Raw genomic sequence first — 25,346 nt, 5'->3', positions numbered from 1 at the left:
ACGTCAGAAGCCACGCCCCGACGGAGAACGAGCAGGGCGGTGTGCGTGCCGACGTCAGCGTCCGGCCGGAGCGCCAAATTCAAATTCACGCCATCTTAGGCCGGCGGGACGGCTGCGCGGCCGGAGGTGGGGTAGTCTGCTGCGCAGGTCCCAGTTCCAGGGCTGAGGGCGCTATGGCGCCGGGCTGCAAAAGTAAGTCGGGAGCCGCGGCTTGGAGACCCAGTTACCGCCCGCGATACAGACGTCGCGAGGCTGCCCGTAGGGTTCCCCGGGGTGAAGGGCAGGATAGGTCAGTGGTCATCTGGAATCTGTCGTGCACAGACAGCGAGCTGGCAGACCACTCTCACGCGCTCCTTCTGCGTATTGGCGCGTGCTGGGAGCTGGCACAGCTCTGGGTGCTCGGAAACAGCAGTGGGGAACCGGAACCCCAAGGCTAGAGCTGGCGCCCAGTTACCCGTCGGTTCTTCCGTTTCCTTCTTTCAATCCTGCTGTTCCCTTGCCGGCCTTCTCCGTGTCCGCCGAGGGCTGCCTCTCTAGGTGGGCTTGCCTGAGGGTCGGCCCTTACTCTCACTACCTTCTGTACTTTTCTGACTTTCTCAAAAGAAAGGATTTATTTATGTCCCAAACACGTCTTTCTCTTGCATGGCTTTTCCCCAGATAAGGGCATTTTAAAGCATAGATTGCAGCAATGTCTTTGCAGTAGTCCCCCTTTGCCCTGTGAATGCCTGAAAACAGGACTGTACCATAGTTCACAGTCTTTTACTATTTTTTCCTACACATGCCTATGATAAAAGTTTAATTTATGAATTAGGCACAGTAAGAGATTAACAATGAGAATAGTTATAACAGTATACTGTAATAATAGTTGTGTGAAATGTGGTCTTTCTAAAAATCTTACTGTGATGTGAGATGGTACAGTGCCTACCTGGTGAGATGAATGATCTATGCAATGTGACAGAGTTAGGCTACAAAGCTTATTTGAACACAAGCACTGTGATACCACTAGAAGGTCTCATGATAACTAAGACGTCTACTTGGGAACAGTTGGGAGGGTAGCATATGCAGTGTGGTTATGTGCTGGCTGGACGTAGTGGGATGGCATGGGATTTCATCCTGCTACGCGGAACAGCAGGCATTTCTTGCGACTTTCAAGACTTTTTCTTGTCTTTGACTCTCAGAATATTTACTATTAATGTGTCTATCTGTACACTCCTTTGGTTTTATCTTATTTGAAATCATTGAAACTCTTGGATGTGTAGGTTCTTTTCCTATGAGAGCACTTTAACTCTGAGGAAAATCAGCTGGTCATCCTGGAGCCAAATGTTAGTTTTCCCTATTGATGCCGCATTCCATATAAACGTCTGTCTCTTCTGTCTCATGGTAAGGAAGGGTTGCTGTAGCCATTAAGAGAACACAAATCATGGCAGACATCAAGTTAAGGGCCCTGGGAATTTGCTGTTTTGATGACTTCTCAACAGTTTTTATCCTTTATGTTGTTTGTCTCTGAAGCTGATAGGTTTTTGAGGGGAATGGTTAAGGCCCACAACAAGCTTTTCATACCTTACAAGCTATGATTTAAGTAAGAGAGCAGAGAAAAATCTTAATATATCTTTTAATGACTGTTAGACCATGATGTAAAGCCCAGGATTGCATTTACCCTTTATCCCTGTGCTTACCTCTGTCTCAGGGGAGTGAGAGAAGCAAGGAGACTGCTGTAATTACTCAAGTAAATGATGTTGCTGGCTTGATTATGCAGTGGTAGCAGTGGATTTGGCAAGAAGTTGTAGGATTGTAGATATGTTTTAAAGTTAAAGTCAGAGATATGCTGATAGATTGGATAGAGTGAGAAAGAATGGGTTTAGGAATGACTCTGTGGTTTTGGCCTGAACAATGGGAAGGATGGACTTGTGATTTACTGAGGTGAAGCAGAACATTTGGTGTGGCGCAGGGGAATCAGGAGCTCAGGATTGGACACATTAAATTTGAGACATTGCCTCCTGTACATGCACTTGGAGATATCAAGTAAGCAATTAGATGTTAAGTCCAGATCTGAGGAGAGCAATCCAGAGAGAACATTTAAATTTGGGAATCACAGCATATTCCCAGCTTTTAAAACTGTGGGACTGAACAGCATCACCAACTGAATGGGTTGAGATAGGATGGGCAAGAGGATCAAGGCCTCAGCCCAGGAGCTCCACACCATGTATCTGAGGAATCTGAGGAGACTGGGGAGTGTTAGCAACAGAGGAACACGTTAGAGAATGAATTTCCATAAAGTAATTGTAATCATCTTTAACGACTTATCTTTTTTCCTAGCTGAGTTACGAAATGTGACAAACTCTCTGTCTAACCAGCCAAGGTAAGAAAAAAGTCTTGTTGATGAACCTCCAAAGAATTAGCAATTTTGTAATTCTAAAAGAGGTATTTAGCATAGTAAGGGATACTTGTTTTAAAATTTAACTTAGTCCTCACCCTGCTGGAAATATGGGAGATCAAATACCTCCCCTGCCCTCTTAATTTCCAAGCTAAAATATGTGATTGATTACATAATTCTCCCTTGAAATGACTATTTTATTTTGCTAGTAAGAGGGAATAAGGGGATGGGGTTGTGGCTCAGGGGTAGAGCGTTTGCCTAGCATGTGTGAGGCAGTGGGTTTGATTCTCAGCACCACATATAAATGAATGAATAAAATAAAGGTCTATCAACATCTAAAAATATATTAAAAATAAAAAGAAGGAATAAGAGACAAGGAGTGTTTACATCCCTTTGAAATGAACTTCCTTTGAATTTATTTCCAGTAAAGGTTTGTAAGGTGCTTTTCATGAATAAACCAATAAAGGGTGTAGGTCATTGAGACTCTTATAAGAGGTAAATTTAAATGGAGTATGTCTTGGACTTTGTTGGGGAAACCCATTATAATAAACATTAGAGGCAACATGAGACTCCGATCCTTCAGTTTTCTTTTCTCCAGTAAACTTAGTTGTTACTTTTTTTTTTTTCCTTTAGTAACGAAGGTGATGCCATCAAAATTTTTGTGCGCATCCGTCCACCCGCCGAGGGCTCTCGGTCAGTTGATGGAGAGCACAGCTTGTGCTTATCTGTGCTTTCCACCACAACTCTCCGGTTGCACTCCAGCCCCGAGCCCAAAACCTTCACATTTGATTATGTTGCAGACATGGACACCACTCAGGTAATGAAAATTGGGAACTTAACTTTTCATTTGAAATGTACGAATCTTTGTTACTTGTAAGGATTTCATTTTTGATCTCATTAGTTTGATTGATTTAAGATAAGTTCAGACATGCCTTGAATTTTTCAACTCGGATTTTACTAAATAGTTTTCTTCTTTATTCATCAAATTTTGCAATAGAGTGACACAATCCTGTTTTACTTTCCTTCTCCCCTCAGTGATGGAGGTTAATGGAGGTGTACTTTTCAGGGCCACTTCAGTGATTGATAAGGATGATTAGGCACCTAGTTTAAAGATTTAGAATTACTATGATGACAATTACTGTTTTTACAGTTAAGTCCAATTTAATTAAGATCTAGTGAGCACTAGCCAATAGAACTTTCTGCATTAATGGAAATCTTTTATATCTGAGCTGTCCATTATAGTAATATCTAGCCACATGACTATTTAAGTTTAATTAAAATTAGATAGAATTTTAAGTTGGTGCCTCATGTACATTAGCTACATGAGGCTGTGTTGAGCACTTGAAATGTACCTAGCGTGTCTGATGAACTAAATTTTATTTAATTTTAATTAATTTAAACTTTAGCCATATATAGGTAATGACTGCTACTATTTTGGACATCACAGGTTTTGATTATTCTCTTATACTTATGAATGTTTTTGGTGAGCTATTTAGAGTTTAGATCTTTTATTTTTTCATCTAGGGCATTGCTAGCCAATAGAAATATAAAAGCCACATATATAATTTTAAAGTTTCTAGTAGACACATTGAAAAGTATAAAGACTCAGATAAAATTGATTTTAGAAATATATCTTATTTAACTCAATATGTCCAAAGTATGATTTCAACATGTAATGAATGTAAATTATTGAAATATTTTCCTTTTTCCCCCCATACTCAGTCTTCAAAATCTAGTGCGTGGCCAGGTGTGGTAGTGCACACATGTAATCCCTCTGACTCAGGAGGCTGAGGCAGGAGTGTTGCAAATTTGAGGCCACCCTCAGCAACTTAACAAGATCCTGTCTCATAATGGAAAATTTTAAAAAGGGCTGGGGATGTAGCTCAGCTCAGTGGTTAAGTGCCCCTGGAGTCAATCCCTAGTACCTCCCCCCACCCCCTGAAAAAAAAAAAAAATCTAGTGTGTGTCTTATACTTTTAACCCATCTCAATTTGGACTAGCAATGTTTCAGGTACTCGCTAGCCACATGTGACTCATGAACAATATAGGTTTAGGAGTTCTTGCATTGTTGATAAGACTGCTTCTACTTATATGCAAAATTCATAATAAAAACCAGATATTATTTAATATAAACTTATAAGAAAATAACTGAAGAAAACTAGGGCTATGTGTCTTATTTTATGTTAATACCAGAATAATATTCGCATGAAAAATACTATGAAAAATTTTACGTGAAATTTAGTTGTGTTTTTGAAAAAAAAATTACAAACTTAACATCACCACTTTTTAAAAATAGTACAAACTCTATTTCATAGAAATAGATGAAGTCAGAGATAGTCAAGTAGGCACTGAGTTAGCTTTCTCAGATACTGGTATTTGACCAGGCTCTGCCCTGCCCTTGATAGATGTGCACTTTATTTTTTATTTATTTATTTATTTATTTATTTATTTATTTATTTATTTATTTATTTATTTTTTGTGGTACTGGGGATTGAACTCAGGGCTTTATGCTTGTGAGGCAAGCAGTCTATCAGCTGAGCTATCTCCCCAGCCCTTAGATGTGCACTTTAAATCTAATTATATGGAAGGTTAATAGATTTTATTATGGTTGAAATGTTATCATCTTGAGATGTTTTAGACATTTCATAGACATTTTTCTACAGTGCATGTAATCTTCATGTTACATAAGTGTTAAAAAATTTAAGCACTCAGTTTTTATTGTGATATCGTAGAATATAGTTTAGGAAAAGGTTTTAATTTTTCTGAAATGTTAACATGTTTGGTACTTATGTTTGTAGGAGTCTGTATTCTCAACTGTAACTAAAAGCATTGTGGAGTCTTGTATGAGCGGCTATAATGGTACCATCTTGGCATAGTAAGTTATCGACTGTGTCCACATATAAGGGTACAATAGTACATGTTTTTACTAGCTTTTTATTAACTTTCTATTGTTGTTTTAATAAATTGCCACAAACTTGGAAGCTTAAAACCACACAAATTTATTAACCTATGTTTCTGTAAGTCAAAAGTTCAACACAGGCCAGGTACAGTGGTGCATATATATAATCCCAGAATCTCTGAGAGGCTCAAGCAGGGGAATTGCAAGTTTGAGGTCAGCCTCAGCAACTTAGAAACCCTGTCTCAAAGTAAAAAGGACTGGGATATGTCAGTGGCACTTGCCCCTACGTTCAATTCCCAGTACCAAAGAAAAAAGAAAGAAAAGTTCAGCATAGGTCTAATTGGACTAAAATCAAGGTGTTGACAAGGCCATATTCCTTCCTAGGAAGCAGTACTAGAAAATTAGTTCCTTTCTTTTCCTAGTTTCTAATACCCAGATTACTTGTCTTATAGCCCCTTTCTTTATTTTCAAAGCCAACAATGTACAATTCCTTAATTCTTTCTTAAGCACCTCTCCCCTTTTTTTTCATTGTTCTCTAGTTTTATTATTTTTCAATTTTTCCAACACATAAACTATAGCTCATTTTGAGATTTTTCAGTGCATTTCACGGCAAAAATGAAAAGGGAATCATTAAAATGGTTGGACACAAACCAATACTTTTTCTTATCATTTACAATTGGTTGAAAAATTTTTGTTATTTTCATCCTACTGATTACCCCAACAGAACACAATTTATCAGAGTACAAGCTTAAACTTCTTTTGATGATGCAACAGACACAGCCATCTACCACGGCTGATGAATAACAGGTACATGTTAGCACACTGATTGGAAGACCACATCAGAAGAATCAGAGTACGGCACCTCTCTTACAAGATTAGCTTATAGTAACAGCTGCTGATCACCATAAGCAGGTACTCAATAAATACTTGAATGAATGATGAAAACCATAATTAGACCTATTCTTTTATTTGCCAGCAATTCTTCAACCTCAATAAAATACTGATTTAAAAAAAGATTTGTACCTGAATACAACTTCCTGATATCTTTTTTCCTGATATCATTTTATTTCATACTTTCCTCAGCGTTTCAGTTTCCTTGAAAAGATAATAAAACCATACCTTACATGTGCTCAGTCACATATACATGTATAACTGAACTACTGACAAATATGAATAGGTATTTGTTTTAATTTTTGAATGAACAGAGGTAAGATAAGCAAACTTATCCAGAGGGATAGTACATAATACTTAATATTAACCTATAATTGAAAAAAAGATAGGGAAAAAAGTAACAGTTTTATTTTTCAATATTGCTATTTTCCTTAATGCCTAGTTCTTGAAAGACCAAAACCTGTAGAATCTGGACAAAATGAATACATTTTAAAAATTGTCTCTCAAGTGTAATATTTAATAAAACTAGGTATTGAAAAATGTTCTGAAATTTTTCAAATCAATGTTGTTTTCAAGTATATTAAAATGCTCAGAAGAAAAAATTCTCCATGGTTATAATTCTAATCAATTTATAAATATACTTTTTAAAAGAGTGCCAACAGAGGTGGATAATGGATAAGTTCCTCCGACACAGGCACACAGTCTTTTGAAGAAAAAGAATCACCACTATAACCTGGTGATTTTTTTTTTTTTTTTTTTTTTAATTTAACACTGATTTCAGGCATAATGGCTGAATCCACTTCTGGGTCATGCTCTTCCTCCTCTTGGTTGGTTTATAAGAGTAGTGAATACTTCAGTTGTGGATAGAAAGCAAAACACAAACTCTGAAAGAGACTTCACTTTTCACTGCAAAGGAACCAAAGTCACTGAGTTCTCACTGTCATGTGTATCCACTGCCCCTGTGCAGAAACAGGTATCCAAACAGCTTTAAGAACCAGGAAGTGGATAAAAGATTAACCATCCTAATAATTCAGGTAAAAGGTTTTCAGATGGTATTGCTCACATCACATGAACAGGTTGGTGGGAGATCCATCGTGTTTCTTTAACACTTTGGTCTTGCTGCAGTATCATAGTGCTCAAGTACGTATGTTCGTGTTTAGTTATTTTCTGTCTGCAGTCAGGAAGCAGGTCACTCAGTGCAGTGCATCCGGTCTGGGAGGGCTGGGGGTAAACAGAAGAACCTCATTTGGTCAACTCTTAAGATAATATGTCATTCTGCTGCTTGTGCTGTTGGAGTCACTTTCCAGAGGGGTTTGTGATAAACCCAGCCATCTCCCTCTTTAATAAAACATGTGGTTTCCCAGGGTGTGCCTGTTTGAGTATGGTGCCTTTCTTCTGTCCTCTGCCATTCTTCCAGTGTTCGTTTATGCTCTGCGGCCTTATCAATTTCAGACTCCCTCAGAGAGTCCATCACATTTTTCCAGTCACCTGGATTCAAATGGATCCTGCTTCTCCAGCAGTCTTAACTCCTTTCTTTGTCACAGCCAGTTTAGTCAGGTTCACGTACTTTGTCTCTCCATTGCTATAAGTGAACTTGAGAACACAATTCCATTCCCCTTGCACTCTGCATACCACAGTGTTGGTGATGTTGTGCTTTACTTCAGCTGTTACCCGATGTGGTTTACCACCATAGAATGGCTTAGTATGAGACGTAATGTGACTGAATACCCAGTTTTTGCACAGTTGACACTGACTTTGCCACCAAGTTCTACCCAAGGAACAGTCAAAATTGACGGCATTTGCACAAGGGAGAGAAAAATTATACTCTTGTCCATGCTCCAGTAGACTGGGGATACCTCCTCCAGCCATTGTCACACCTATTGACATACCTAAGAATTTACTTTTAGTCCAGATGTGCATTTACACACATCTTCCTCTCTGACATTCTACATAAAATCCTGAGACTGGAGGATGATGAGAAACCTGCTCAGCAACAACTCTGACTATGTAACAGTCTGATCCCACCTGACTGAAGGACTCCTGATAGAGAAGCAGATTTGCGACTGCCTGGGTGGAAGAGCTGCTAACGCCACTGGATGCAACCTCGCTTTTCAGCATCCTTCAGGAACAGTGAAATGTTTCTCCAATGATAGGACTGTTTGGTTTCTTAGCAATGGCTCCCTTATGACCCTCGTGAAATGAGGTAAAGTAGTACTCAACAAAGCGAGTCATTCTGTCCTCAGCTGTGTCTGTGTTAGTGATGGCTATAAATAGCTCTGGATGAGACATAAAGTCTGCATACATTTCCAGCAAGGAATGCTTCTCTAGGATAAATGTAGGTAGCACCACTCTCATTGAGTCCCTGCCCAGCTCGAGCTGTGACGAGATAAAGGATAACGCTGTGTTGCTCTTCTACAGCTCCCAGGTCATCCTCTTTGTTGCCATAGGTGGCCTCTACCTAGTCATCTGCATTTACTTCTTCAGGGTCCCTTGCTAATAGTCCAGATTCTGCAACAGACTGCTCTTCTGGGACTGCCACAGGCTTACTGTGCTCACAAGCAAATGGATGATCAGCTCCATTTTTATAGTAGTCTGATAAAGGAACCTTTGGTTCTAACCACTCAGGTGTGGTTCCTGAAGGCAATGAACCCTTCTGATGTGATGCATACTGCAACTGGAGAATATGAAAGCAACCATTGAAGCAGTTCATGGTTGCCATGGAAGTAACTTTGAGCATTAAGAGATCCTGGTCCAAGGAACTAAGAAGACCAGAGTAGGCAGGCATTTAATTTGTCTAAGTCTCTGTTGTCCATCAGCATGAGACATCATTTCTCTGACTTCCACAAGATGATCTGGAGGTAGGTGAGCTCTTTTGCTCACTGATTGCAGTTTGGAGTGTCCAACATTAAAAAAGGAATTATCATTTTGACTTGATCTCCTCTGGGGTATAGGAGAACTACCACTAGGTGCAAGTGAGAAGCTCTGCAACTTCAGAGGAGGATTATTCTTTCCATTGGCTTCAGTGTGGTGTGTACATATCTGAAGTCTGCTAACCCAATGTTGTTGCTCTTTTGCATCTGTGGCTCTCAGTCTATACTGCTCCCTAGTGGCAGCAATAACCATGAAAGTGTGTGAGTCTTCATCACTGGGTGATATAGCACCTGCAAGCTGCAAGGTACCTCTGGGTTTTTGATTTATAGACTGTTCATTCACAAGGTATTCCAATAGCCCAGCTTCATTGTTTAAAACCAAAAAAACCTGTATCGCCACGCAGTGACAAAGTTGGTGTACTTCATTAAATAGCCATGTATATATTTTCCCTTGTACTGCCAGCCTTTTGCACCGCCACCGCGGTGGCTGCTGTTGCTGCTGTTCTTGTTCAGGGTCACTGTAATAGCGGATCCTAACTCCAAAGTTCATTTGCCTTTCTTGAGAGAGAGAACAACTCCATAGAGGAGTTCTGTAGGTGCTTAAAAAATAAAAAACTAAAAAGCCACATATAATCTCAGTTGCTAAATCAGTTGGTGTCCGGAATGGGAACCATCAGCAATCCAGGAAAGCAAGATACGCATCCTCAGCAGGAGGATCCTGTCCAGCATGCTCAGAGGTTCTCGCTGCAGACTCGGGACAGAACAGGGGCTGGCGCAGGCAGCCCCGGAGGAGGGTCACCTCTCCTCGGTCCAGAGGCGAGCAGTTCAGGACCAACTTTGTCTAATGCCCCAGGCCTGGGTCCTCGAATGGGTTTCTAGGGGCAGGGGAGTCCCTCACCCCCTCTCCAGCCCAAACATGAATTCCAGGGCCGCAGCCACCGCCCAACTCACAGCCCCACAGCGGGTCACCCACCCGCTTCCCTTTAACTGTAGTGGACAAGGTTCTTGGATGTTAAGGACTTGTCTGATTAAGTTAACCCCACCTGATAATCAGGGTAGTGGGATTAAGCTCTGCCTTTTGGAGAAGAGAGTATCTATATGTTGTATTTGAAATTCTTCTGTGAGAAAGATTTGTCTCTTTCATATGGACATGTGTGTGTTTATAGTATACTTTAGGTTATAATCCTGCATTATCTTTTTTGCTCACATCGTTCAACTTGGTTTCTGTGTCCCTTTGCCACATTCCACCTTTGTGTACTTTGAGTACTTCTTTGATATGTGATATTACAAGATGTTCTGGGCTCATCTTTTATTTTTCCAGCTCTCGGCCATTATGTGTGGGTTTTTTTGGGGGGAGGATGCAGGGGACACTCATATTTAGAAAACCAAGATCTGGGTGGTAGGTGTGTTTGTTGCTATTGTAGAGTGTCTGGTTCTAGGCCTTCTCAGCAGACAGATCTAAGTAAAAGATGTATATATGCTAAATTATGTACATCTATAATTGTTTCTGTGCCTATCTATTTGTGTGTGGGTGTGTGTGTACAGGAAACATTATTTCATGCTGATGGCTGATCCTAATTCATAACAACTATTTGACTTTCCTTATGGTGAGAAACCTGGCTTCTCCTGTTTACCATTCATTTACTAACTTGTGCAACCTAGTATACAAGTTAAGTGCTTTCAGATTTGTTTGCCTATATCCCTATGAGATGAATATTTACCAAGTATAGTATTTATATACAGTTCATTTTTTATCTTTTTAAGACATAATTTCTAGTCAAAATCCATTTTCTAAACTTTTTTAGGTCAACTCCCTCCTACCCACTCACTTCTGTGCAGTTGTCTTATAATCATTAGATGCATTCCATTCTGGAGTCCTCAATATCCTGGTTAATAAGTTTTATTTGTTTACATACTTTAAAGTTCCACCTTTGTGCTTCATGTTTGCATTGGGTTTGACAAATGCATAGTGCTAGGTATTTACTGCCAGCACCAGAGTTCCTTCACCTTCAAAGTTCCTCATGTGTCCTCCTTGTAGTCAGCCACTCTCCCTCCTCCCAACTATGTCATCCAGGGTATACTCATATATTTCCATTCCTATAGTTTGCTTTTTCCAGAGTGTCCTGAGCTTCCAAAATCCTACAATATCTAACCCTTTCAATCTGGCTTCTTAATCCTAGCAAAATGCACTGAGCGTGTGTCTGTGTTGTCTGCGTTAATGGTTTATCCTTTTTTTGCTGCATAGTATTTTTGTGTATGAGTAGATGCACCAGTCTGTTTATGCATTCACCCTTTAAAGGACATCTTGCTCCTTTCTGTTTTTTAGTGCTTGTGAATAAAACTGCCACAAACATTTGAATTTGGTTTTTGTATGAATATAAGTTTTCAGATCACTTGGGTAAATACTTAGGAATGCCATTTCTGGATCGTATGGTAAGACTATGATTATCTTTATAAAAAACTGCCAAACTATATTTCAAAGTGACTGTAGCATTTTACATCTGCTCAATCATGTATATATTTGAAGTGAGTGATGATCCTGTTTTTCTGAATGTTGGCAGCCTGCAAACGTTGCAGTAGGTTTGATGTTGGAATACTAGCTTAAGCCCAGAAGGCATCATGATAGTGTAATTAGTTTTTTTCCTTTAGCAATAGACTTTCTAAATCTATGTAGAACTGGAAGATTTTAAAAGAACATAGTGATTTTTATATTCATTTTGAGCAGCTGTTAGGCTCAGGGGGGTTTTGTTTTGTTTTCGTTCTGCCTTTGTATCCTGGTTCTTCTATAACTGACTGGAAATACAAGAAAATAAAGAATATATTAAGAATTTAAAAGCCTACCACTCATTTTGCACATATATTCCACTGTGAAAATTTGCCTTTGTTTTTCATGTTCTTTTTTTCATGTAGTCAGCAGAATTAAAGTTCTCTTTTGAGCCCTGAGGCTGAAAACTATGTTCTGATATATCCTCCTCAGAAATTAAAGATTTTTTTCCATAGAATATTTGGAGTGTTGAAGTTCAAATTGAATTTGAAATAGCCATGATTACCAGAGATTATGTATCTTCACAACTCTTTCCTTTTAAGATCCTGTAAGGCACACTACTAATAATATTTAATTCATGATGTACTCATTAATAACTTAATGAAAATTGCTTTGGGTAGTTATGGGTAGAAATAAAAAGCACTTAGAAATGAGTGATTTATTTGTTGTGTGATCATACTTTCTGGTTTGCCTGGGACAGTGCCAGTTCTAGAGTAATTGTTAATAATGGGCCCTTCACTCTCAAGTGCCTTTTTGGACCATAGATTGTAGGGTTACCCTAGTTGTAGAGGCCTCAATAATATCCATTTCTCATTCTGAATTACCAAAGAACTTTACCCACTACTTCTAAAATTAGGAGGTAACAATTAGACCATACTTTTTTCTGGTGGGGGAGGCATCTAACCAAAAAGAAAATTCAATATTTTATTATTTATTCTTTATTTGCAGTACTGAGAATTAAACCCAGAGGCACTATCACTAAGCTATGTCCCCAGCCCCTTTCTTTTTCTTCTTCATCATCTGTTTTCTTCCTCCTCTTCTTCTTCTCCTTCTTCTTCTTCTTCTTCTTCTTCTTCTTCTTCTTCTTCTTCTTCTTCTTCTTCTTCTTCTTTCTTCTTCTTCTTCTTCTTTTTCTATTTCTTTTTCTTTTGCAGTTCTTGGGATTGGATCAGGGTTGTTCTACCACTGAGGTACATTCCCAGCCCTTTTTATATTTTTATTTTTGAGACAGGGTCTTGCTAATTTGCTGAGGTGGGTCTCGAACTTGCAATCCTCCTGTCTCGGCTTCCCAAGTAGCCGAGATTATAGGTTTATACTGTTATGCCTGGCAAAATTTTATATTTTTGCTGTGAATCTGAGCTGAAATCATTTGACACCATGATTGATATTTACTTTTAACATATAAGTTTTTTATTTTTAGTTTTTTGTCACTCTTGTTTCTGTTTAGTGGAATAACAAAGGAGATAGGATACTGTACACAAAATAAAACCTATATTACATAACAGTTTAAAAAATTGCCATAGTTTTAAATAAAGATGTTTAATATCTTCTTAAGACAAAGTGTTTAAGAAAGGAATTGCTACATTGTTTAGAATAGCAAAAATTGAAAATGGTTCAGTTGATTTTGGTTAAATAAATTATAAGAGTTCATATCCATTAAATACTGTGTAGCTATTAAAAACAATGGGTCAGATATCTATTTATTGACTTAGATATGTAAGATAAAATTAAGGGCAAAGCAGATTGCAGAGCGGTATGAATAACATCTCACTTTTTGCAAATGAAAATTTTGAAGGTTATGTTTATATGATCTAGAAGCATTGACCAGAAATTGATACTGGTTAGCTCTTAGTACTGGAATAGGAGGGAACAAAAGTAGATCATTTGTGCTATTTACCTAATATAATTGAGGAATAGAATAACTTTTTATGGTAAAAATTTATATGCTAGTAGGCCATATTAAAATTAGAAGGATAGTCTTCTAAATTTTGTGTGTTAAAATAATACATAAAACCTTTTTTACAGTGGGCAGACTGGCTCAGGGAAGACATTTACCATGATGGGTAAGTAAATATTACAGTCTTAATGTATGCTTTTGGTGATGACAACATGTAATACATTTTGAGGGAAGACATAATTTCTATATCTGATGTCGATCTCATAAAATTAAGGACATTCCCTAGGCCAGATGGTGAGTTCCTGAGTAGCAGAGTCCATGGCTTAATCATGGTCATGGTTATGTTCCCTAGCTCAGTGCCTAGCACAGACTAGGTGCTGGGTAAACAGTGTTTCAGGAGGACTTAATGCTATCTTATGGATTTCTATATCACCAAGATCAAGATTCCCAGTTAGGAACTACTCTGGCCCATGCCTCTGAAGGACTCCTACCCTCATCATTAGATTTGCTTGTTTTTGAAGTTCCAAAATTGAAATTTTACTGTTTGTATTCTTTTGTTTCTGTTTTTTTCCTCATTGTTTCTCTTGTTGGGTGTAGTAGTAGTTTATTTCCATTTCTGTATATTACAGTATGAATATACTACAACTTTTTTATTTGGATTTGGTCCCAGTGTGGGACCATGTAATGCTTCTCTCAACATTCCAAGTTGGGGGTGGGACATGTGTACAATTAAAAGCAAATAAATGTATAGTAATTATCCCAGAGATTATTAGTGCCATGAAGAGAAATAAAGCAGTGTGGGTGGGTAGAGAAGAGCATGGAGTGCTGTTTTAGGTGGATGGGTCAGGAACAACCTCTCAGGTCACAATTGAAATAAGAATGGGCATTGAGACTATCCAGAGAAGAAACTTCCAGGCAGAACCACTGCAAAGGTGCTAAGTTGGGTACACAGATAAGAGTGGAGTTTACCAGGACAAGGGGCTTGAAGTTGGAGCAGTAGCCTGCAACCGATTCACACAGGTGTTTGAGGGGACTTCAGATTTTGTTGTGAGATGAGAAGTCATTGGAAGGTTATTTTAAAACAGGAATTACATAATCCGATGTATAATTGGAAGAATTACTCAGGCATCAATGGAATAAAGAGGAGGAGGGGTTCAAGTGGAAGCAGGATTAGTAACTATTGCCTTGTAGGCAAGTGATGATAAAGGTGCCCAAGGATATGTTGACTATCTTTAACTATTGTTCAAAAGATGGCATAAGATTGTCTGCTCTAGTATTAGTTTCTTTGCTCACTTAATCTTTGTTATGCTTTCTATCTTTGTTATGCTTTATTTTTCTTTCCGCATTTTTATTGGTGCATTAGAGCACATAACAATAGGATGTTATGCATTTCTTAAGGTACAATTTACAAGGACCATTTAAGTATTCCAGGTGTGATTAATAAGGCCTTGCACAAGACAAGATTTTTGAATTGTTCTCTGTATTATTCCTGTGCATAGCTGGATTCCATTAATTCCTTTGGTCGGTAGGGCACACTTAACAATTTTATAGTACCTTCTAGATCTTTTTTTGCTATATGTTTTTTTTCTGGTAAATATCACTATAGCTGTTTTTCCTCTGCTTTCACACCATAACAATCAACACATAAGACTTTGGTGACTTCCAAAGGTTTAAGAATTTCTCCCTCCCAGCAAGTAAGCAATCAGGTCTGCAGCAGACACCAGCTGAGTGTCCTCTAATCCAATTCATTTCTAACACCATCTACTTGAGGATAATATCAGATCCCATAGGTTTAGGGCTCAGTCCCCAAGACTGCCTGCCTGCCTGCCCCAGTTTGTGGATTTTATTTCTGACCAACAAACTATAAACTGGAGTTCCCACAACCCCCTCCTCTGGTTTGATTAATTTCCTAGAATAACTCACAAGACTCAGGGAAACACCTTTAATCAACTTACTCTAAAGAATACTTTTTTTATTTAATTAAAAAAAATATTTTTTAGTTGTCAGTGGACCTTTATTTTACTTATTTATATGCAGTGCTGAGGAAGGTACCCAGTGCCAGGCATATGCTAGGCAAGTGCTCTACCACTGAGCGACAACCTCAGCCTAAGGATACTTTAAAGGATACAAATGATCTGATATATAGTTAGAAGAATTCATAAAGAAATACATAGGATAAAGCCCAGCAGTTCCCCAGAACGGGGGCTTATGTCCCTGTGGAGTTGGGGTGCACCACCCTCCCTGCACTTGAATGTATTCTTATTCACCTTTCTAGAAGATGTGTTGTATTCAGCTATCTGCAAACTCCCTTGAATCCAGTTCCCTTGAATCCAGTCCTCATTACATAGACTTGATTGATTAAAGCATTGGCCATTGGTGAGCAACTTAATCTTCAGCCTTCTCCCCTCTGAGCTTGAGAGGTAGGGCTGAAAGTTCCAGCTCTCTGAGCACATGGCTAGTTGCCCTGGCAACCAACCCCTCATCCTGTAGTTTTCAAAAATCACCTCATTAATGTTATGTTTAAAATTTTTTTTAATATGTATACTTTTTTAGTTGTAGATGGACACAATACCTTCATTTTATTGATTTACTTTTATGTGGTGCTGAGGATTGAACCCAGTGCCTCACACATGCTAGGCAAGCACTCTACCATTGAACTACAACCTAGCCTTCATGTGTTTTTGAAAGAACTTGGAAATAAATTCTCTTTTTACCTTTATTGTTCTAAAGCTGTTCTGGAGCTGCTTCAGGGACCAAAGACAAAGGGCCAATTCTTTGACAAAAGAGATTTTTATTGCTCTAATCACTTAGAAAATAACAAGGACCATAGGACCTGTGAACCCAGACTGTTGAACAAAACCAAGAAATATGTATCACATCTTAGCTGGAATAGTATTCCTTAAAACTCTGCTTAGGCTGGGCGCAGTGGCACATGCCTGTAATCCCAGCAACTCAGGAGGCTGAGGCAAGAGGATGGTGAGTTCAAAGCCAGGTTCAGCAACTTAGCAAGGTGCCAAGCAACTCAGTGAGACCCTATCTCTAAATAAAATACAAAAAGGGCTAGGGATGTGGCTCAGTAGTTGAGTGCCCTTGAGTTCAATCCCCGGTACTAAAACAAAACAGAACAACTGTTTGTAGGCATCCACTCATTTCTCCTCCCTCCCCTGTGTAAGGAAGTAGAGGTAAGACTCTTCACATGTATCTCTCTAATAGAAATCTTGTAAGATAATGTTGTTTGGTATTAACCCTATGTATATGTATTATTACATGAATGGTGTGAATCTACATTGTGTATAGTCATAGAAATGAAAAGTTGTACCCCATTTGTGTACAATGAATCAAAATGCAGTCTGTAAAAAGAAAAAAAATAATTAAAAAATTACAAAAAAAATATTGTTACTTTGTCTTCCTTACCAGCTTGACTCTTACTGCCCAATTTAAACAATAGTAGCTACTCCTAATATTTAGTACTTGGTGGGTTTAAAGCACTGCTCCAAGTGCTTTACTTTTATACTTTTAATTCTAACAGCTCCATGTGGTAGATATTACCATTATTACTTCCATTTTATAGTTGAGAACTCAAGTTTAGGAGAGTCTAATTAGCCTATGCTTATCATGTGGGACTGTGTCCTAGAATATAGGTCAATCTGTGAAACCAAATGTCACATGCAATAAATAAATTAGAATTAGTTGGTATTTTTTTCATATTTTAAAAATTCTTTTTAGATATACATGACAGTAGAGTGTTTTTTTTTTTAAATTTAGTTGTAGATAGACATAATACCTTTATCTTATTTAATTATGTGGTCCTGAGGATCGAACCCAGTGCCTCCCACGTGATAGATAAGCACCATACTACTGAGTCACAGCCCCAGCCCCGTATAATGTATTTTGACATTATACATACAATGGAGTATAACTTCTCACTCTTGTGGTTGTATAAGATTTAGTTGGTATTTCTGATTTTGGCACATAGCAGTTGGAAAAATTTCAAGCTTAGTGCCTAGATGGATATTTGTGTTTGTTTAGCAAACAACAGTTACTTTTAAAAATCAGATGGCAACTGCTGTGGGTCTTCAGTTCCATTGATTGATAGGTTCTAGGACCCTGTCTTTCACAGGCTTAAAAGTAATGTTCGGAGAAGTAGGAGATTGATTGTACATATTCTTATATAAATTGCTTTTCAGTGTTCCCATCTTGAAGGACTCTTGTAATAGAATGAAATTCAAACCTTTCATTTGTTTTACTTTTTTTTTTTTTTTTTAGGACCATCTGAATCTGATAATTTTTCTCACAACCTGAGGGGAGTAATTCCACGAAGTTTTGAATATTTATTTTCCTTAATTGATCGTGAAAAAGAGAAGGTAAAACTTACTTAAAAATAAAATGGTTCAATGATATGTCTAGTTTCAAGTAGTCAGCTGCTAATAATTAGTTCATGATACGTGGAGGCGTATGGATGGTGCTCAGTTCTACAATGTGGATTAGCAGGTGTGGTATTTAAAAAGCTTTCTGAACATAAAAGCCTCACACATGTTAGGCAAGCGCTCTACCACAGAGCTACAACACAGCCACTCTTCTCTTTTTTTCTTTCTTTTTCTCCTGTTTTTGGTGGTACTGTGGATTGAACCCAGGGGTATTCCACCACTGAGCCACATCTCCTGCCATTTTCATGTGTTCTCTCAGCTTTCACCAGCATCAATCTTGCAGTTGTTTGACAAGGTGTAAATTTTCTTTCATAGGCTGGGGCTGGAAAAAGTTTCCTTTGTAAATGTTCCTTTATTGAGATCTACAACGAGCAGATTTATGACCTTCTGGACTCGGCATCAGCTGGACTGCACTTACGGGAACACATCAAGAAGGGAGTGTTTGTTGTTGGTGCGGTGGAGCAGGTGGTAACTTCCGCCGCTGAAGCCTATCAGGTACCCTCCCATAGTACTTACTTGATGCTTAGTCAACAAACATGCTGTGAAAGCACCCCAATCTCAAAACAGTAAGGATGAGGTGCCAAAAATGTTTCATGCAGGTGTGATGCAAAATCTCATGAGAAGCAAAAAGAATATGGCAGTAATTAGCTAAAACAGAACTTTGAGCCACTTGATTGAGCATTATTTTGATACTCTTTATTCTAATCAAGTACTCTTTAAAAACACCCTGCAGGTGACAACTCCTTGGTGTCCCTGTTTCTTAAGTTACTCTTCCTGGGAGATGCCTGTTTAAGCTCATGGGAATGCTGGCCTTTAAGCAGCTGGCTCTTCACTTCTTACTTTCTACTTTTGCTTGCAAGTTGGGTGTCAAAAGCCAACTTCTAAACATTTGGGTCAGGTCTAACCAGCAATGGAAATTTATAAAAATCTTCTTATATTTTACAGATTTTAAGTAATTTTTATTCTGTAATATTTAAGGCATATAAAATATTGCCACATGCATGTAGTTATTAAGTTTAATTTAAAGTGAACTTGCAGGACAATTTAATACTCATATAGCACCAATATTATTCAGTTTATTTGTGTATTTCTCCCTATTCCATGACTGCTCCCCCAAATATTGTTGACTATTATTATCATTTTCTTCTGCTTTTAAACCACAAATGTATGTATGTATTAATATGTTGGTTTTGCTTCGAGTTTTAAAAAATGGTATATGGTCAACCTCCTATGAATTTTTAACTCCACATGGTTTAAGAAATGCATGTATGTTGCATTGCATTTATTTTCACTGATGTATAATATTACTAGTTTGTTCTTCCATCTTCAACAAGTCTCCTGATTCAAACTTTTTAAACTTGAGAATCGCCAGTAAAAGATAGGTTTTACATGTGACTCAGTATGTATATGGACACATACTCAAGAAATCGTGTTGGGTTTTTGATTGAATTACATTGGAGTTGTAGACCAGCTTGGAGTAATTGATACCTTTACAATATTCAGTCCATAATCAACTTTATTTCTTCTTTTACTTAGATCTTTAATGTCTTGTGATTTTAATTTTAATAATTTTCACCATAAAAGCCATATGTTCTTTATTAACTTTGTTACAGTATACCTTGGCATGATCATGTGCTTTCTTTTTCTTTTAACATGTTAACATAATATAAGTACTAGATTCAATTTTTCAACTTTTTTTTTAGTATTTTTTTCATCAACTTGAAAGAATGGGATCAATCTCTAATTTCCCTTTCCATAGGTGATTATATGCATGTTGAACTTAGATTTTCTGCCCTGAGGGGTAGGCACCCATATTCTTAAAAATATAAAGGCTGAGACTTGAAAAGGTTTAACTGACTCCAGACCACACTGCAGTAGAGCCAGAGTTGAACTCATCATGTTCATCTGACTCCGAAGTCTGCCGTTCGAACCTTCATGTATTCCTGCTTGCCAGAGGGAATAGAAAGGGAAAATAGATACTTTATTTATTTATTTATTTTTAAATATATTTTTTAGTTGTAGATGGACACAATATCTTTATTTTATTTTTATGTGGTGCTGAGGTTCGAACCCAGGGCCTCATGCGTGCCAGGCGAGCACTCTACCACTGAGCCACAACCCCAGCCCGAAAATAGATACTTTATAGGCAAAAAGAAAGAAAGAAAAGGCTGGACAACTCCTTGGGTTTAAAGGTAATTCAGAATTTTTTTACCCGCTTTGGTTCAACTTTCTTATTATCTAGGGGAAAAAAAGGGTTCAGAGAGATTTTTGTGATTTATATTAAGATAGTACAAATAGACTAGGCAAAACCCATTCTAGAAGCTATGCCTTTTGACTTCCTGTTTCTTCTTTTTCTGTGACATGGAGAAGGAAAGAAAATAACTTGACTATGTTCTTTGGTGGGCCAGTAACACTTCTCATCACACTTTACAGATTTCCCATCAATTTTGGAGACTAATGTGTATCACTTGGAATTTGTGAAAATATAATTTCTCATACAAAATTTGATAATGGAAAGACCATAGGTGTTCCCCACCTCTGTTCTAGAGGGAAAATACCTTTTGTGTAAATGTAGTGAAAGTAAATAACTAATAAATTAGTATTTTTCTTGTTAAATCACTGGTTCTCAAGTGCTCATTTTAAGTTTGTCTTAAGTGTACCTGCTGTGGCTTCTTGTAATACATTTTCCTTTTACCTAGGTGTTGTCTGGAGGATGGAGGAACAGACGTGTGGCATCGACATCAATGAACAGAGAATCCTCTAGGTCTCACGCAGTCTTTACAATCACAATAGAGTCAATGGAGAAAAGCAATGAGACCGTGAACATACGAACCTCCCTACTCAACCTGGTGGATTTAGCAGGATCCGAAAGGCAAAAGGATACCCATGCAGAAGGAATGAGGTTGAAGGTAAGAATGAAATTATGGTCTTCAATCTACATGTGAATTCTTTTTTTTAAAAATATTTATTTAGTTGTAGATGGACATAATACCTTTATTTTATTTATTTATTTTATGTGGTGCTGAGGATTGAACCCAATGCCTCACATGTGCTAGGCAAGCAGTCCACCACCGAGCAGCAACCCCAGACCATGTAAATTCTTACTGGAAGTCAGTACCACACCAAGTATTGTGAGGACTGCAAAGAAATAAGAAATTGCTCTTATCTAAAAGGAGCAGAGTTTTGTTAGATAGGGAAAGTGAATGGGAGAGGGCAAGTGACAAGAATGTTTTGATTCTTGCTAGAGGAGATAATGGTATAAGAGGTATTGTGTGCATGTACAAATACATAACAACAAATCCCACCATTATGTGTATAATGCACCAGTAAAAAATATGGAAAATATATCTGGAGAGAGAGAAGAAAAAAAAGGAGGTATTGCTTTGCTGCCATTCTAAAGTTGAAGTGTACGTCAGCAGAGGACAGAAAGAAGGGTGTGGAATGAACTGCTTGGGGAAATGTAAAAAAGAAATAGTTCTTAAGTTGTCATCTCAAACAGGGACAGGATTTGGGTAAGGAGGAAGGACCAGGGAATAATGCTGTGTGGTGTACACGCAAAATGAGTATGGCATTTGGCATTGTGGCATGGGTCAGTGGAGGGGTGGGTTAGAGAGGCAAGCAGGCCGATCACTGAGGACAGGAGTGCCAGGCCAAGTTTGTACTTGACTTTCCAAACACTGGAAATACTTAAAAGTTGTGAACGAATGAGTGATTTCATGAAGAAAGCCTATTTTATAAAAAACTTGGACCCTCTGACTTACCACTGCCAGGATAAAGAGGGGAGAGCCTAAAGAGAAAGGAGACCAGTTATATTGTTTAATATTTCAGGTGTACAGGATTGAGGACCTAGGCCTAGGCTAAGGTCTATCAATCATGCCAGAGGTTCTATGTAGTATGTATTGTCAACATGTATATAAGAATTGTAATGTGAGTATCATTAAAATATGTGTGAATTCTGTAGTTTAGGATATATATGAGCTGGGGGAGAGGTGTCATAAATGGCAGAGAAGAGATCTACTTTTTGCATTAAAAGTGAGGCTTGAGCCTCCTGAGCTCTCAGGTAGTTTCTGGCAACCTAACATGATGCATAATAAAATAACATGTTTATACAGGTGCTGCTTATAGTAGGGTTACATTGCAGTACATCTGCTGTAAGTCGAAAGTATCTTAAGTTTAAAATGCACTGACTATATCTACCTACTGAACATCCTGTTTCAGCAATAGAGTACTTGGTAGTGTGTTAGTTGTTCCTCCTCACGATCTTGAGGCCGACTGGGAGCTGTGACTTGCTGCTGGCTCCCACCGTCCTGAGAATGTTGGCTAACCTGCCAAAAGATCAAAAATTAAAAGCTTAAGTGCAGTTTCTACTGAACATGTAATGCTTTTATACCATTCTAATGCTGCAGCATGCATCAAATAGAAAACTGTGAGGGGATAATTGAGCATATTATTTTTTAGCTGAAAAGTTAGTTGTTATTAATAGTCCCCGACTTGCCTTTCCATCCAAAATTGTCACCGTACTAGATCTATTTTAATTCAGAAAGTCACTTGCATCTAAATTTTTCTTATTTTTCCCCAACACCTTAGGAAGCAGGTAACATAAACCGATCCTTGAGCTGCCTAGGCCAAGTGATTACCGCACTTGTTGATGTGGGTAATGGAAAACAGAGACATGTGTGCTACAGAGACTCCAAACTTACCTTCTTACTGCGGGTAAAGTAGATCGTTGGGTACCTGGACTCTTTTGGCTGTGCTCACTAAGATTTATAGTGGGACATCTTTCAATCTTGATGGAAAGAGTGTACCTTTTTGTTTTTATTTTTTTATTTATTTTGCTTAAAAAGATCTTGTGATTTCTCACATAAAAACATGTACCATTTATATCATTGAACAGGATTCTCTTGGTGGTAATGCCAAAACAGCCATAATTGTAAATGTTCATCCTGGATCCAGGTGTTTTGGGGAAACCCTGTCAACACTTAATTTTGCTCAAAGAGCAAAGCTGATTAAAAACAAGGTAAAATACTTGTGTGTTAAGTAAATTAGAAAAATACTTAAGTTTGAAATGTTTTTGTGATTGCCCTAATATTACTGTTGACTTTGATCTAGTTCTCTGTGAACTGTATGCAAGATTTGTTTCCTCATTTTCTTTTCCCTTTTTTTTTTTTTTTTTGTGGGGGGTGGTGGTAGTGCTGGGGATTGAACCCAGGACCTCGCACCTGCTGGGCAAGCGCTCTACCACTCAACTATGCCCCCAGCTCTTCCACTTTATTTTCTATAGCCTTACATGTCATTCAAGACATAGATCTTATGTTTGTTAATTGTTTTGGTAGTTTTTTCTTTAGGCAAAGTTTTTCCTTCGTAATTGAGTAAGAGACTAAATTTATTTGCCTAAGCAATGATGGCAGATCTGGTTACGTACGTGTGATGTATGTCATAGGCGAAAGTACGCTGTGAAAGAAATTTTTAACCTTGATAAACTTGGTCCTTCAAGTTGTCTCTACTTTCAGGGCATCTCCATTTTATTTTATATACAAGAAGTTTCTTTGATGTTGATGTTACACCTGGGGTCAGAAATCTTTTCTTGCAAAGGGTCCGATAGTCACTATTTGATGCTTTTAGACCATATGAACTCTGTTCCAACTACTCATCTTTGCCTTTGTGGTGAGAAAGCAGCCATAGATAGTGTGTAAGCAAATGGGAGCAACTAAGCTCCAGTCCAACTTCATCTACTGAAGACTCTGAACCTTGCCAGCCCCTTTTGTAGACCATTAAAAGACCAAGGAGTCCCCCACTTATTTTGAAGAAGTTGAAGACCTCTTTGGTTTCAGACAAAAGAATTGTGCTATAAATTGGTAGACTAATTTTCTTTCTCCTTCAGGGAAGGAACTGTTCATGCTAACCCCCCAAGAAGATTCCCTGATCATCTGATCATGCTTAGTCTAAATTCGTTCCCCCAGGTAGATCAGAAGAGTATAGATCTACTCCTTTGTTATATTTCTTTGGATTATGACTCCCTACTAATATGAATATTAGCAGTATGAGGAGGAAAAACTATTACAGCTTCCCGGCCCTATCTCTTGGGACTTCTAGAAGTCTGGAGAAAATAGAATCGCAGTGATAATTGAAATTATGGTGTCATTGATGTGGTGGTGATGTCAGAAGTGCCTCATAAAGAAGCTGGTCATTACAGTCAGGTGCAAATGAAAATGGCTTCTTAACACAAAAAACAACAAAACCAGGAGCTTTATATTAGTCACTATCGATGGTAAGTCCCTGACCTAGCCTACTGGTGGAAAGTGCTAGGGTATCAGCAACTTGTTTACAAATGAGCTATTTAAATCTTTCCAAATGGGTGAACTGGTCCTACATCAAGAGCAGGGGGAGCCTTGGGACTGGCAGAGTTTTTCTTCCCTGGGATATTGGGCATTTTACAACTGAGCCCTTTGACCTGGTTGGTACTCAGTTGTTGGCACTTATCACTCTGTTGGTTTTATGGGCCTTTTCTAAAATTTATTTTTTTTTTAATTAAGAAAAATTATTTTTATGGCAATTCTAGGTTCTCAGCAAAATTGAACAGAAAGTACAGAAACATCCCTGTCCCCACACACGTACCACCTTCCTCACTATTGACATCCTACATCACAGTGGGGCATTTGTTTGTGAACATTTTTAACTTTTTAGTGTCTGTCTTAAACAAGAATTTCATTAAGAAAATGAAGATACTGGGCTAGGGATGTAGCACAGTCGTAGAGTGCTTCCTCAGCATGCACGAGGCCCTCGGTTCCATCCCTGGATACACACACACAGAGGTAGAAAAGGAGGATACCATTTTTGTGGTGAGAACACAGACCTGTGAGACCAACTCTTCCTTCCAGTAGGGCTGTTAGAAAATGCAGCGTGGGGTTGCTCTGCAGAGGGTTGCTTCTGCCAAGCCAGGGGAGCTCAGGCCAGCCCTGGGGTTCATCACGTGCTTACAGGCTAGGTTTCTTCACCGTAGGGAGCTAGGACAGGGAGGGAATGGCACCAATTGAGGCATTTGCTCTTCTCTACTGGGAAGGGGCAGGTAGTCTGTCCTCCTCCAGGGGCAGGAAGTATTAGGGGAACACCTGGATCTGAAGGATGATCCAGACAGAGCCCCAGGCTGGTCAAAGAGCAGTAGTAAGTGGAAGCCTGGAGCAGAGTGGTGGGGGCAGGGGAAGACAGCCTGGCTGGTGCTGGTCCATCTCTAGCTCAAGGCATAAAGGCACAGGGAAGGATGTTTCCCACTCTGGTACACTTTGATTCTGGTGGCCTTCTGATCATTCAGATCAGATGGAAGCACAGTGTTTTCTTTTCAGTTGTCAATGAATTTTTTTTTTTTTTTTTTTTTTTTTTTTTTTTTTTTTGCGGTGCTGGGTATTGAACCCAGGGCCTTGTGCTTACGAGGCAAGCACTCTACCA

General features: G+C 38.5%; 1 protein-coding gene and 1 pseudogene across 1 annotated transcript in view; one reads left to right on the top strand and one right to left on the bottom strand.

Moving 5' to 3' along the window:
- Positions 1 to 110: 110 nt before the first annotated feature.
- The window catches only part of Kif15 (kinesin family member 15), a 58,026-nt gene continuing 32,790 nt past the window's right edge, over positions 111 to 25,346 (top strand). The window contains exons 1-10 of the mRNA XM_047531493.1: positions 111 to 192; positions 2,317 to 2,359; positions 3,008 to 3,191; positions 5,173 to 5,249; positions 13,605 to 13,642; positions 17,743 to 17,840; positions 18,219 to 18,398; positions 20,603 to 20,812; positions 22,491 to 22,616; positions 22,798 to 22,920. Of these exons, the coding sequence (XP_047387449.1) occupies positions 174 to 192; positions 2,317 to 2,359; positions 3,008 to 3,191; positions 5,173 to 5,249; positions 13,605 to 13,642; positions 17,743 to 17,840; positions 18,219 to 18,398; positions 20,603 to 20,812; positions 22,491 to 22,616; positions 22,798 to 22,920 (1,098 nt within the window). The 5' untranslated portion in view covers positions 111 to 173. The remainder of the gene's footprint in view (positions 193 to 2,316; positions 2,360 to 3,007; positions 3,192 to 5,172; positions 5,250 to 13,604; positions 13,643 to 17,742; positions 17,841 to 18,218; positions 18,399 to 20,602; positions 20,813 to 22,490; positions 22,617 to 22,797; positions 22,921 to 25,346) is intronic.
- Positions 7,435 to 12,478, bottom strand: LOC124968889 (oxysterol-binding protein-related protein 11-like; annotated as a pseudogene).

Source organism: Sciurus carolinensis, chromosome 17 (assembly GCF_902686445.1).
Source record: "Sciurus carolinensis chromosome 17, mSciCar1.2, whole genome shotgun sequence".
Classification (NCBI taxonomy): Eukaryota; Metazoa; Chordata; class Mammalia; order Rodentia; family Sciuridae; genus Sciurus; species Sciurus carolinensis.
Note: the sequence above shows the minus strand (reverse complement) of the source record. Positions and strands in the feature narration are given on the sequence as shown.